This window comes from Scyliorhinus torazame, chromosome 3 (assembly GCF_047496885.1).
Source record: "Scyliorhinus torazame isolate Kashiwa2021f chromosome 3, sScyTor2.1, whole genome shotgun sequence".
Taxonomy (NCBI): domain Eukaryota; kingdom Metazoa; phylum Chordata; class Chondrichthyes; order Carcharhiniformes; family Scyliorhinidae; genus Scyliorhinus; species Scyliorhinus torazame.
Window position 1 is genome coordinate 184417122 of NC_092709.1, and position 13307 is coordinate 184430428.

The window sequence follows — 13307 nt, forward strand, 5'->3', positions numbered from 1 at the left end:
GGAGTACCTCTGGGAGGTGCTGCGCAGGTTTGGGTTCGGGGTAGGGTTTATCAATTGGGTTAAGCTCCTTTACAGAGCCCCGATGGCAAGTGTAGTGACGAACCGGTGGAGGTCGGAGTACTTTCGACTGTACCGAGGGACGAGGCAGGGGTGCCCTCTGTCCCCCCTGTTGTTCGCATTGGTGATCGAACCATTGGCCATGTCATTGAGGGAGTCTAATAAATGGAAGGGGGAGAAGAGCATCGGGTGTCGCTATATGTGGATGACCTGTTGCTGTACGTGGCGGATTCAATGGAGGGGATGGTGGAGGTCATGCAGACTCTAAGGGAGTTTGGGGAGTTTTCGGGCTATAAGCTCAATGTAGGGAAGAGTGAGCTCTTTGTATTACAGTTGGGGGACCAAGAAAGATGGATAGGGGACCTACCGCTGAGGAGGGCAGAGGGGAGCTTTCGGTATTTGGGGATCCAGATAGCCAGGAGTTGGGGGACCGTACATAAACTGAATCTGACGAGGTTGGTGGAGCAAATGGAGGAGGATTTCAAAAGATGGGACATGTTACCGCTCTCGCTGGCGGGTAGAGTGCAGTCGGTCAAAATGGTGGTCCTTCCGAGGTTTCTGTTTGTGTTTCAGTGCCTTCCCATCGTGATCACTAAGGCCTTTTTTAGAGAGTAGGCAGGCGTATTATGGGGTTTGTGTGGGCGAATAAGACTCCGAGAGTAAGGAGAGGATTCCTGGAACGCAGTAGGGACCGAGGAGGGTTGGCGCTGCCAAACCTGGGGAGCTACTACTGGGCAGCAAATGTGGTGATGATCCGCAAGTGGGTTATGGAGGGAGAGGGGCGGCATGGAAGAGGATGGAGATGGCGTCCTGTAAAGGAACGAGCCTGGGGGCGTTGGTGACGGCACCGCTGCCGCTCTCGCCGACAAAGTATACCACGAGCCCGGTGGTGGCGGCAACGCTAAGGATCTGGGGCCAGTGGAGACGGCACCGGGGTGCAATGGGAGCATCGGTGTGGTCCCCGATCAGGGGTAACCACCGGTTTGTCCCGGGGAAGATGGGCGGGGGGTTCCAGAGCTGGCATCGGGCGGGGATTGGAAGAATGGGGGACCTATTCATCGACGGGACGTTTGCGAGCCTAGGGGCACTGGAGGAGAAGTTTGAGTTACCCCCGGGAAATGCCTTTAGATATATGCAGGTGAGGGCTTTTGTGAGGCGACAGGTGAGGGAATTCCCGTTGCTCCCGGCACAAGAAGTTCAAGATAGGGTGATCTCGGGTGTATGGGTCGGGGAGGGCAAGGTGTCGGAAATGCACCAGGAGTTGAAAGAAGAGGGGAAGCGCTGGTAGAAGAGTTGAAGGGTAAATGGGAGGAGGAGCTGGGGGAGGAGATCGAGGAAGGTCTGTGGGCTGATGCCCTAGGTAGGGTTAATTCCTCCTCCTCGTGTGCCAGGCTCAGCCTGATACAATTTAAGGTGGTCCACAGAGCGCACTTGACGGGGACGAGGTTGAGTAGGTTCTTTGGGGTGGAGGACAGATGTGGAAGGTGCTCAGGGAGCCCGGCGAACCATGTCCATATATTTTGGTCATGCCCGGCACTGGAGGGGCTCTGGAGAGGAGTGGCAGGAGCAATATCTAAGGTGGTGACAGTCCGGGTCAAGCCAAGCTGGGGGCTAGCAATATTTGGAGTAGTGGACGAACCGGGAGTGCAAGAGGCGAAAGAGGCCGGCATTCTGGCCTTTGCGTCCCTCGTAGCCCAGCGAAGGACCTTGCTAATGTGGAAGGAGGCGAAGCCCCCCAGCCTGGAGGCCTGGATAAATGATATGGCTGGGTTCATAAAGTTGGAGAGGATTAAGTTCGCCTTGAGAGGGTCTGCGCAGGGGTTCTACAAGCGGTGGCAACCGTTCCTAGACAATCTCGCGGAGCGTTAGAGGAAGGTCGGTCAGCAGCAGCAGCAACCTTGGGGGGGTGGGGGGGGGGGGACGTTCTGGGAGGGGGGGTGGGGGGGGGAGAGGGGGGGTGGGGGGGGAGAGGGGGGACTGCCTGGGAGGGTGGATGAGCAAGAGATAACATGAATGGTTGGGGAAACTGGCACGTACGGGAGAGGGCCAGTGTACAAAGCTGTGTAAATATATCATTTTGCCATGTATATATCTTGCTCTGCTCGATTTCTCGGTTTTTTTTTGTTACGGGCCGGGGGGGGGGGGCTATTGTTTGTAAGGGAGAAAAATTTTGTTTGAAAAACTTTAATAAATATATTTAACAAAAAACAATACCAATGATCCCATCCTCCCACCACCACAAACAACGGCCCACCTGTCAATATATGCATCAAATAAACCAAACCCTCCCACGGTAGAAACAAAAGAAAAAGGAGTCCGGGTCCGACCATGGTCACCATTGACCTATAGAGTCCCCCCCCCCCCCGTCCCCCCCCCCCACCACCACCACCACCACCACCACCACACTCAACGCCATCCAGCCTCTGAAAGAGTACCGTACCTGATACCCAAGAGTTGTACCCCCCCCCCCCCCCAAGTCTCCAGCTTGGCAGCACGGTAGCATTGTGGATAGCACAATTGCTTCACAGCTCTAGGGTCACAGGTTCGATTCCGGCTTGGGTCTCTGTCTGTGCGGAGTCTGCACATCCTCCCCGTGTGTGCGTGGGTTTCCTCCGGGTGCACCGGTTTCCTCCCACAGTCCAAAGATGTGCGGGTTAGGTGGATTGGCCGTGATAAATTGCCCTTGGTGTCCAAAATTGCCCTTAGTGTTGGGTGGGGTTACTGGGTTGTGGGGATAGGGTGGAGGTGTTGACCTTGGGTAGGGTGCTCTTTCCAAGAGCCGGTGCAGACTCGATAGGACGAATGGCCTCCTTCTGCACTGTAAATTCTAAGTAAATAGCTCCTCCCATCCACTGCCACTTGTAAAACTCCTCCTCCCAACCTCTGTTCCTTCCCCCCAACTTTCCACCCCGGCTAGACCACTCGGACCCTGTTCTGCCAGGCTCTGATGGCCGCAGCCCCTCACCCCACCTCACTCCCGTTCACTGGCCGGCTTAAACCGGCCAGCGTCGAGGTCCCCGCCCGGGTATCTTTCCCCCTTGCCCGGCCCTAGGAAAGCCCAGAGATCCCCTTTTTAGCACACAAACCCCGCATATCCACCTACACCCCAAAGAACCCTCATTTCGAGTGAAAGTCCCATCCCTTCCCTTGTCCAAATATATACAACATTGGCTCCTTTAGCCCCTACACCTGCACGCAGTGAAACAGAAAAGAAGAAAATACAGTCATGAGGTTACATCGGCACATGGCCATTTCTCAATTTGTCAGTTCTGCCATGTCCTTCTGCCTTCGCAAACTCCTCCGCTGCTTCCGCCGTTCCAAAATAAAAGTCCTTGAGCTTATAAGTCACCCTCAGCTTCACTGGATATACAATGCCGCACTGCACCTTGCTAATGTACAGTGCCCTCTTCACCCGGTTGAAGGCAGCCCGCCTCCTCACCAGCTCCACCGTAAAGTCCTGGTATACACGTATACCAGCTCCAGCCCACTGCACCACCTGCTTCTGCTTGGCCCAGCTCAGGACCTTCTCCTTCACACTATACCTACGGGAGCACAGAGTCACTGCCCTTGGCGGCTCACTCGCCATTGGTACAGGCCTCCACGACCGATGAGCCCGATCCAGTTCATATCGGGAGGGATCCTCCCCCTCACCCAATAGCTTTGCCAGCATCGCGGCAAAATACTCAGTCGGCTTCGGTCCTTCAACTCCTTCGGGCAGACTTGTTGGCCTCCTTATTCACCCTCTACTTTTAGGGAAATATTTGCAGATATGAGAGAATGTAGATAATAGGAATGAAGAAAGTTAAGGACACTGTCTAAACATGGAAACAAACTAGGGTTTTTACCTTTTGCAAACGAGGCCATGGATGTGTTTGAGGGTAAAGGACTATTCGGTTAAGAACTGATGGTTTCCTGTCAACAAGAAATTACTGAACACTTTCATAATCATGATGATTAATGCTTCCATACCATAAGGCACACCAGTGAATGGAAGGAAATATTGCTTTTAGTTTGAAAAATCCTAGTCATGTGGGTTTTCAAATCATAATAAAAGTGCATCTCTATAGATAAAGTTTCAGTTGTGTCGCTTAAATATAATGTGTGTATTTGTACCGTTCTGATTCTAGACTGGGTGGATTTTCAGTTTGCTTTAATTGCTCTTTCCCAATAGTGGACAGTTCAAGAAGTGATTCTAAAGCAGCCTGGACTAATGTATGTTACTGTTGTTACTTTGGTTACCTAATCATGCTAAACTAACTAACTCTGAGGCACAGGTTCCCTAATGCTATCATCAATATGGCTTGCATGATAACTAATGTTCCACAGATTTGTAACAGATGATGGATAAATTAATCCTAATTTTTGAATTTTTAAGAACGCTGAGTCTTGTAATATTTTCTACTTGAATGCATGTACCTTTAAATGGCATTTTCTCATCAGATGGTTCAACCTATTGAAATGAAAACAACCATTTAACCTCTAGTTAATATATGACTTAAATAAATGTCAGATTCGGGTTAATTTTTTATTAATGATTTAACTTTCAAAATTCGAGACTGGATAATGGATTCCAGTTGACTTTCTTGATATTTTCTTGCCACAGTGACTATGAATCCAGGCCGAGTCCAGGCAGAGGGAGTAATGGGAATTTGGTCCGTAATCGTCGGCAGTCCTGGCGACAGCAGATCTTCCTTCGTGTGGCTTCACCACAGAAAGGATGTGAATCCCCCTGCAGACATGATGGTAAGACAGGAGGTCAATGTTTGTTTGTACCCCACAATTCTCTGTAACGTTAAGACCGTTACAGGCGGTTGATGACATTTTTTACAGGATAATGTGTTGGGCCAAATTACTTCCTAGACAAAAGATGCAAAATACAAGATTGAACAATACATGCAACTGAAAAAAGATGACTTAAAAATCATTACCATCCACTATCATATTGTCCCCTATCCGACTCTCTTCTTTCTGGCACAAAGTGCATACGACTCCCTAGGGAATAGCAGCTGTTAAGTAATTCATCCAAATAAGAGTCAACAGCTTATTCGATTATAGCTGAGCGTGTGCATCATAGATGAATCTGCTCCAGATTTCAAAAAGTATCCTCACTCATGCTCCAGTAGACATCTAGGAATATCAACTGAGCAGGAATTGTGATTAACCCCACCCATCCCCTGCCTGCCACACCACCCAACTTCCACACTTCCACTTCTCCTACTCTGGAGTATAAGGTTACTGCAGCCAACATGATCCAGGAGCTTTAGAAATGGATTTTCCATCTCCTGTTTCACGTGCAGAGTAAAAGTAAAGGTAGCTTAGAAGATTGTGCTTTCAGGGTATAGGTCTTCATCTTGGTAAACTTACTAAATTTCTATGGTTTGCTTTTGATCAGTGCTCGGGTGACTGTCTGTGTGGAGTTTGTAATTCCCCCATGTCTGCGTTGGTTTCCTCCGGGTGCTCTAGTTTCCTCACACAGTCCAAAGATGTGCAGGTTAGGTGGATTGGCCAAGCTAAATTGGCCCTAGGTGGGTTGATGGCGAAAGGGTTGGGGATTGGGCCTAGGTAGGGTGCTCTTTCGGACGATTGGTGCAGACTCGATGGGCTGAATAGTCTCCTCCTTCTCCGAATCATTCAATGATTCTGTGTACTCAAAAGTGTGAACTTGTTTTTTGAACAAACCTTATGATGTATTAATTGATTCTCGGTGATAGGACAGAGCACCTCAAGCTCTTCATCTTTACCCATTGTTTTCTTTATACTTGCCCTGCCACCTCGCCCCCAACATGGTGCTAACTCCCAGTTTCAAGTCCTGACTAAGCTTTTACACCCTAGAATATAAATTGTGTTTTATTTTTCAAGTGCTCCAGCCACAATTTGTACTTGTACAATAGCACCTTTAATGCAGTAAAACACAACAGGAATATTATCGAACAATGAGCCGTTTGAGATATTGGGGCCAATCGTCAAAAGCTTGGTCAAAGAGGTAGGGTTTTAAAGAGCGGCTTAAATCTCAGGGCCGAGGCAACTTAAGGTACCCAAGTTCATAGAATCATAGAATTTACAGTGCAGAAGGAGGCCATTTGGGCCATCGAGTCTGCACCGGCCCTTGGAAAGAGCACCCCACTTAAGCCGATGCCTCCACCCTATCCCAGTAACCCCAACCAACCTCTTTTGAACACTTGAGGGCAATTTAGCATGGCCAATCCACCTAACCTGCACATCTTTGGACTGTGGGAGGAAACTGGAGCACCAGGAAGAAACCCACGCAGACACGGGGAGAACGTGCAAATCAAGACGGTCACACAAGCCGGGAGATGAAGCAATTAAAATTGGGAATGCACAAGAGACTAAAATTAGAGGAGTATACATATCTGAGGGTTGTGGGGCTAGAGGAGGTACAGAGATAGGGAGGAGTTGAGACCATTGTGATGGCCCAGGTGTTTTGGGGGAAAATAAATGATACCTTATATTGGTCGTTGTCCCATTAAGGGCTAGGATCGGATTCCTGGAGGAAGAAAATGCCGGATTCCAGTAAATTATGATTAGTTTGGATCAAGCTGGGGTGAAGGGAACGTTTCAGCAGAATGTGGTTGAAATTTGGTGTTCGCTAAAGAAGTTAAAAATGCTTGATAATTGAAGGATTCTACTAACAATAAGTTGAATTTCTGGTATAGCCTAACTGAAGATGGAGAGAGTGAGTTGTAGATTAAAAATCAATTGTTAAAGAAGAGTTCTTACCGAAGTGGCTGCACTTAAGATGCCAGAGGTGCCCATGTTGAATGGGGAGTTTACAATCTTGGACAGTTGGAGAAGGGTTCAAGGGTCAACCCTGCTGGAAGTAAATGGAAGGCCCAGGAACTCTGCGCCTGTATATGAATCATTGGCACAGCACTCAGATTTGTTGTACCTGTAAAACTTCAGATACTTTCGACCAGTTTACTTACTCAAAGGTTTTACCCAAGTGCCCTTATTTGCGAGATGAACAAAGGACAAAACCGGTTCAATGAAATTTTATTCACAATTCTCTTTCTCGACAAAATATGACTCAGACTCACAGCTGAGCTTTGGGTTTTATCCACGCTTATTGAAGGAGACTGGCAGGCTACAAACACTTGATATAGATAGATAGATAGAATTTACAGTGCAGAAGGAGGCCATTTGGCCCATCGAGTCTGCACCGGCTCTTGGAAAGAACACCCTACCCAAGGTCAACACCTCCACCCTATCCCCATAACCGAGTAACCTCACCCAACACAAAGGGCAATTTTGGACACTAATGGCAATTTATCATGGCCAATCCACCTAACCTATGGAAGTCTTCTTTGTGATCGAAACTCAGGGTCCTTTCTTCTTGCAATGGTTGTGCCTGGGGGACTCCCAAGTTGTCACTGAGGATCTATTCTGATGTTCGTTTCTTTATACTCGTATGCTAGCGTTGAGTCATGAGTATATACCCACAACTGGCCATTGTCCAGAACCCAACTCGTTAATGGGAAAAAGAGGATACTTCTGTTTATCCATGGTGATTCAATCAAGACCCATTGTCCTCTGAAACACCCTCATCTGATCACCCATCAGTTCATTTATGAAGTCTGATGGCTTCTTTTGTCTGTTCTTCGTCCTGCTGCAAAGTTGATCACCTGTGTCTGGACGTTTGTTATATATTCATAGCATGGTCTTGTTCTTTTGTGTAAACTGGAGTGGTTAATCACAAAGTCCATGTAGCAATAAGAAGTTTATGCATTGACTTGAGTGCTCTTGCAGATGGCCAGTATCGATTCCAGCCAGGATCCCATGAGAGAGTTTCTGTTCCTGGCCTGTGTGTATCTTCTCAGCCTGTTTTCAGTACCACAGACCAAACCATTAATCTTCCAAGTTTTGATCATCAGTATTTGACTTGAGGGTTCTGGGCTGTAGATCTAATGGTTGTAGAAGGAAAGCAATGTTTAGATTTTTGATTTGGAGTACAAATAATTGTGTTTATTGTATTTTAATTTCTGTAATGTAACTGACTATTTAAGATGGAGTGTAAATTATTATAGTTCATGTTCTTTGAGTTTTGTGCAGTGTTAGGAAAACAAAGATAGTTTTAAGGAAATTAGATTTGTATTGGTAAACATTCAAAATAAGGTATGGTTTTAATTGGGTTTAATATTTCTATGCCAAGAAGGGAAAGGCTAATAGTTTGATTAATGCTGGACAAAGGTTTGTGAGGTGTGGTAATGTATCAACTTGGTTTCTATTGTGCTTAGAAAAGGCTACGGCATGAAGAATAAGTAGGCAAGCAGAGATATGTGGATGTTGCTAAGCGACTGGGCCTTGTGAGGAAGAGAAGCTTTTAAGTTTTAGTTTAGCTAATTTGATTGCAATTGGAGATAGGATAGGTAGTGAGAGAGAAAGCAGCTCTGCTAGAAGCCGTTGGTTTATAAGGCTTTTGGTTAAGAAAAACAGAGCAGTGATCGGAAGAGCAGCTAGTTAAGTGAACTAGAGAAATGAAGAGAAGTTTCCAAGGAGTCTGAAGTTAAAATTACTAGAACAGAGCACGATTCAATAAAGACAGACAGAGCTGAGAAGAAGGCTGAGATGCCAGAAAGATATCTGAAGTGATTTTCAGGTTTGTGAGATTTTACTACTGCCTGTGGAACGTAAGTTGAAATAACTAGGGAAATCGGTGGCTAGGTCTCGGAGTTTGTGTAAAAACAGTTAAGACAAAGGAAACCTAAAAGGGAGTGATACAAATCCTGGACTGGATTCGCTGTTAAAAGTGGAAGCAAATTTGGGTTAAAAGGGCCATTTGTAAAACCTGGACTGGAGTTTGGAATGCAAACTGCTAAGGGAAAGCATTTTTCTGAGAAGCTTTTAAAGCGTATTCTTGGGAGTGGAGTTTGGAAACTCACATGTGACCATCATCTGGGGGGATTCTGAGGAGAAATCCACAGACACTAACTTGGATTCAGAACAGAGGGTGTGAATTTGACTACCATCATCTTGTGTGTTTAAAAGGGACTTTTTGTGTTAATGAGACCATTTTAGCTTAATATGTATATTGTAAGCTGTGTTAATCTTTAACTATGTGTGTATTTGTTTAGCTAATGGGGGTGTGATGATTGGAAGATTTTAGGAAAGTTGGATTATAAATGTAATGAGCAATTTAAGGGTTAAAAGCCTAGAGTTAGAATGTGTTTGACTGTTTTTTAAAAAGGAATTCTAGTCTACAAGGCCTGGGTGGTTTTAGCAGTCAGAAGGTGAAATTGACAAAGGAATGTGTTTTTCAGTCTGGGCTAATGCATAGTGGTTTGACTGGGGATGTTCCTGTGCTTTCAATCCATGGAAAGTTAATTTGGTTTTTAGTTTGGGTGATGATGTTGGTGCTGGTGAAGCCAAGAGAGATGTTTTTTGGGGAAAGATTTTTTGGAACTGAAGTCTGATCTGGCAACCTTTTTTTTTTTTTTAGACCATAAGTAAAGGCAGTTTTCTTTCCCAGTGGGATAGCTTAAAAAAAAAGACAGTCCTGTCTGAAGATAAGAGGCTGAAACAACCTAGTTGAAGCAGCCATTTGAAGATATTCAGCCAGAGGCTGAAGGGGTTCTAACAAGAACCAGAACGTGTTTTACTATATACCCTGCTGATTTTTGAGCTGGATTGAGAGTTTTGTACTTTTTGTCCTTGCTGTTTAATGGGGAATGGAGTAGTGTGTTAAGGGATAATTGAAAGCTGTTTTTTGGGTGTGAAGTTAAGAATTTAATATTGTGTTTATAATTAGATTTTGTTTTAGAAAAAGCAAAGCCTTATTTTTTTCATGCAATCACTCCTGGAGTGAATCATTCTTCCTGCACAGTCTTACAAATAAACAAAAATATTGGAGTTTTGGTCCAGTAACCTAGCAACTGTTGGGATTTGGTCTGGGATTGTAATAAAATTGGGAGCTCGTCTGGGATCTTAAGTATAATTCCTTGTTCGGTTTGGGTTATTTAGCTTAAAGACAGTGAGTATGTGTGTATTCTTTCAGGGTTTGAAATTTAAATAGGGCGTGACTGGAGATGACTCTTTTGGTTGCAGAACCTTTCCTGGGCATGGAAGCGATTATTCAGGATGGTTTACAAAGGGAGACTAAAGAAAACCTATGGCATTGGCAGAGAAGCTGCAGTTAACCTTCTCAAACGGGGTGAGGAAGATGGACTTAATACAAACCATAGCTCAATATTTAAATTTGCCAGAGGCACAGCCTGAATCATTAAAATTAGCTACAATTCAATTACAAAGAGAACTGAAGAAATGAAGGAAAAGGAGGGATTCAAAATGGCAGAAGCAAAGGAAAACGTTAAATTGGCAGAGGAGAAGAAAAATGAGATAGGAAAGGAAAGGAGGAAACTTGAGGTAGAAATGGAAAAATTAGCAAAGGAAGAAAGGGATACGTAAAGAGAATTTGAACTTCAGAAACTGGCATTGCAAGGAGAACATCAACTTAAAAGGTTGGAGTTAAAGGCAGAAGCTGAGGAAGATCTCAAGGAAGAAAAAATACTTCCCAGTCAAAAGCTTGGGATAAGTTTAAATATATTCAAGCATTGCCAAATTTTGATGAGAAAGATATGGAAGCCTTTTTCATCTCATTTGAGAAAGCGATAAACAATTGAAATGGCCAAAGACAATGTGGGTAGTGTTGGTTCAAACAAAGTTGGTTGATAGAGCTAGTGAAGTGTTTGCATCACTATCCAAGGATATATCTGGGGATTATGGTGAGGTGAGATAGATCATTTTAAGTGCATGATCTAGTGTCATGAGAATGTCACTTCAAGAAATGTTTGGCTGCTCATGTTACTGCAGTGATGTCAGAGTGTGGGTGCAGCTGAGCTCTAGTTCTGCTTTTTAGTTTCACTTTGAGGAAAGCTTGGGTGTGTCTGTCTTTTTGGTTTCGTTTTTCAGTGTGTTGCAGCTGAGGTCAGCCAAAGCAGCTGTACTGTTGATCTCACTGCCATGAAGGACTATCTCTTGATCATTTGGTGAATTCAGAAATGTAAATGTTTTCAGTATTGAATATAAACCCTGATGTACTTCTGTTTAAAGGTTGTTAAGTCTTTTGGATGTTAAAAGTACAGCTTAAAGGATTACTTAGTGTTGTATTCTTTGGGGGTTATCTTTGAATTAATGGTTGCTAAGATATTCACTGTTTGTTTTAAAAGGGTTAACTTGAGTTCATAGAATAAACATTGTTTTGCTTTAAAAAATACTTTCCCACTTCTGCTGTACCACACCTCTAGAGTGGGCCGTGTGCTCCCCATACCACAATCTATTAAAGGTTGTGGGTCAGGTGAACTCCATGATACACTTTGGGGTTGTCTAAACCCTGACCCATAACACTAATGCTAGAAACCTACAGACAAAAATTTATAATTCTAAGGAAAGAACCAGGTCAGACTTGTTATAGAATTCAAAAGAATTAAACAAAATAATTTTGATAGGTGGATAAGAGCATTAAAAATAGACCAAACATATGTCGCTTTGAGGGAAATAATTATTTGGAAGGAATTTAAAGATTCACTTCCTGCAGCAGTGAGAACTCATGTGGAAGAGCAAAGAGTTAAAACTGCTTGACAAGCCACAGAAATGGCAGATTTTGAATTGGTGAATAAAGCAGAGTTTGATTTTTGACATAAATTTCAATCTCTGAAGGATAGAAACTGGGGAAATGAGACATTTACAGGTGTTCAGTGCAAAGGAGGTTTAGTTGGTGATGTAAAGGAGTGTGTGCCTGAGTAAAAAGGAAACCTATGATAACGGTAGAGAGATAAGAAAACTTAGTGTTTTCATTGGAATAAAGTTGGACATGTGAAGTTGCAGTGTTGGTGGCATAAGAAAAGTATTGGGAAGACAGACTCGGTAAAACAGGTTTATTAAAGTGGGATGAAAAACCATTGTCCTAGAAGGAGGTGCAACAGGGGAGTAAATGAGTATTGTATTATAATAATTTTTCCATGCTTATTTTTTTTCCTCTTATTGAAACTAATTAGCAGTCCTGTGATTCTGTTCCTCCATGTTTTAGTAAAGACACGTAAAAGTTACAGGCTTTTGAGCCAGGGTTCCATTCTGGGATCTTCCTGTCCAGTTATACAATCAACATGGTTCGTAACAGTCGTAAAATTATTTTATTGAATTTGTGAAACCTCTTGGCTTCATTCTTTTCCTAAATACCTGGGTTTTGGGATGCTTGATAAAAGCTAAAAATATTACTGGCATGTACCACGATTATAGCAGCATGGAGATGCGTGATAACAAGGGTTAGAATTTTAAAATCTTGGATGACCTTTGGTGTATGGAGCATGAAAGTCTGATTGACTTTGTTGTATTTTTTCAACATTGACTGGCGGTGATTTAACCTAAGGGTCACCACACTCTCAGGCGAGGGGCAAGGTTGAGAAGGCGGTACGGGGATTGAACCGCGCTGTTGGAATCTCTCTCCATCACAAACCAGCCGTCCAGCCAACTGACCTGACCGACTGCCCAAAAAGTAAAAATAATATACCAAGGAAAAAACTTTTACCCGGATGACATTGCGCAGTCATATGAACCTCTCTGTCTTTAACCAATGATGGGATGAATGAATTGGAGTAGGTGCCGTCTCATCCCCTGGAAGACAGTCAGTCCTTTCAGAAGTTGTTTTACTTGTAACCTCTTGGTGGCAGTGGTGTTATTTTCTGTTGGAGGGAGAATGTTTGTGAGCACAAGTAACCCGTTTCCCTTTCACCTGCTTGAAGGAAGTGAACTAAATTCTACTCCTGAAAGAAATACCTGAAAAGTGCTGATGTAGGAGAAATACTCTCTATGCAGTATACATTACAGAACTCTTTATTAAGCTCGGCTTTCAATTGTAACCCTCTGGTACCCCGATGAATGCAATCCTCGGGGGTTGAATTTGCAGTGGGAGCGTATTCGGGAAATTACAACTGAACGTCACCCATTTGAGCACCTGCTTTGACTCCCAACTATTTCCGCTCATGGGGCGCGGTTTTATGGCCACGCGTGGCCGCTAGAAGCTGGGAGACCCCGATCTACCCAGCTTGCAATGCCTCATGAGATCTAACACGATCTTGCGAGATGTTGTGATGTAAATCCTGCCCATTGTGGGCGGGTTCACTTTTTAGCAAATTTGCACATTAAAGCAAGGCAGCTAGTCTCACTTTAATGTGTAGATTCCCTAGGTACCCGAGGCATGGGATCTATCTCCTTCACCTCGAGACCTTGGGGGGAGCGCC

At 44.5% G+C, this 13307-nt stretch overlaps 1 protein-coding gene across 7 annotated transcripts in view; it reads left to right on the forward strand.

Annotated features, from left to right (window-relative positions):
* The window catches only part of tbc1d1 (TBC1 (tre-2/USP6, BUB2, cdc16) domain family, member 1), a 393938-nt gene that overhangs the window by 235993 nt on the left and 144638 nt on the right, over positions 1–13307 (forward strand). For all 7 annotated transcript variants that reach the window (XM_072496556.1, XM_072496559.1, XM_072496560.1 and 4 more), the window contains one exon: positions 4661–4800. In XM_072496556.1, coding sequence (XP_072352657.1) covers positions 4661–4800 — 140 coding nt within the window. The remainder of the gene's footprint in view (positions 1–4660; positions 4801–13307) is intronic.